The 862-nt window shown below is 46.3% G+C and overlaps 1 protein-coding gene across 1 annotated transcript in view; it reads left to right on the top strand.

Moving 5' to 3' along the window:
• The window catches only part of LOC101850713 (NAD(+) hydrolase sarm1), a 33592-nt gene that overhangs the window by 22363 nt on the left and 10367 nt on the right, over positions 1 to 862 (top strand). The window contains exons 10-11 of the mRNA XM_035969400.1: positions 25 to 260; positions 551 to 590. Coding sequence (XP_035825293.1) covers positions 25 to 260; positions 551 to 590 — 276 coding nt within the window. The remainder of the gene's footprint in view (positions 1 to 24; positions 261 to 550; positions 591 to 862) is intronic.

Genomic DNA, 862 nt, shown 5'->3' with positions numbered 1-862 from the left:
CACACTCCCCTCACCCCCCCACAGATTTGCGCGAGAGCTCAAGTCCCTGAAGATCACGGCCGACTACTCGATCAGCGACCCGACGGCCTTGGACAACTGGCTGATGTCCTTGAACCCCGAGCTGTCGCAGTACACTTACTGGATGCTGCGGCAGGGGGTCGACAAGTTTGAGCTCAAGACGCTCTCGGAGGAGGAGCTCAAGGTCGAATGTGGGATTCACAACAGTATTCATCGACGACAGATTCTCATGCACCGCGAGGGTGAGGGCGGTTGTTATTGTTGTTGTTGTTGATGTTGCTGTGGTTGTTGTTGTCGTTGTTGTTGTTGTGTAGGATCCACAACAGCATTCATCGACGACAGAGTCTCATGCACCGCGAGGGTGAGGGCGGTTGTTGTTGTTGTTGCTGTTGTTGTTGTTGTTGCTGTTGTTGTTGTTGTTCAAGGTGGAGTGTGGGATTCACAACAGCATTCATCGACGACAGATCCTCCTATGCACTGTGAGGGTGAGGGTGGTTTGTTGTTGTTGTTGTTGGTGTTGTTGTTGTTCAAGGTGGAGTGTGGGATCCACCATCGGCAGATCCTCTGGGAGGGTGAGGGGCTGTTGTTGTTGGTGTTGTTGTTAGTGTTGTTGTTTCTGCTGCTGCTGCTGCTGTTGTTGTTGTTGTTGTTGTTGTTGTTAATGTTTTTGCTCTTAACGTATTTAAAATTCCATTATATTCATCAAATATTGTCGGATTGACTTTTTTTTTTTTTTTTCAAATTGTTGGGTAAAGGTGATAAGTTTTGACAAAGATTTTAATTCAGTTGTGAGATTTCTGACTTATGTCTGAGTTTGATTGATACTGACATATATTTTGAGAGG

The sequence above is a fragment of the Aplysia californica genome, unplaced genomic scaffold (genome assembly GCF_000002075.1).
Source record: "Aplysia californica isolate F4 #8 unplaced genomic scaffold, AplCal3.0 scaffold00144, whole genome shotgun sequence".
Taxonomy (NCBI): Eukaryota; Metazoa; Mollusca; class Gastropoda; order Aplysiida; family Aplysiidae; genus Aplysia; species Aplysia californica.
The sequence above is the reverse complement of the archived record's forward strand: the minus strand, read 5'-3'. Positions and strand labels throughout refer to the sequence as shown.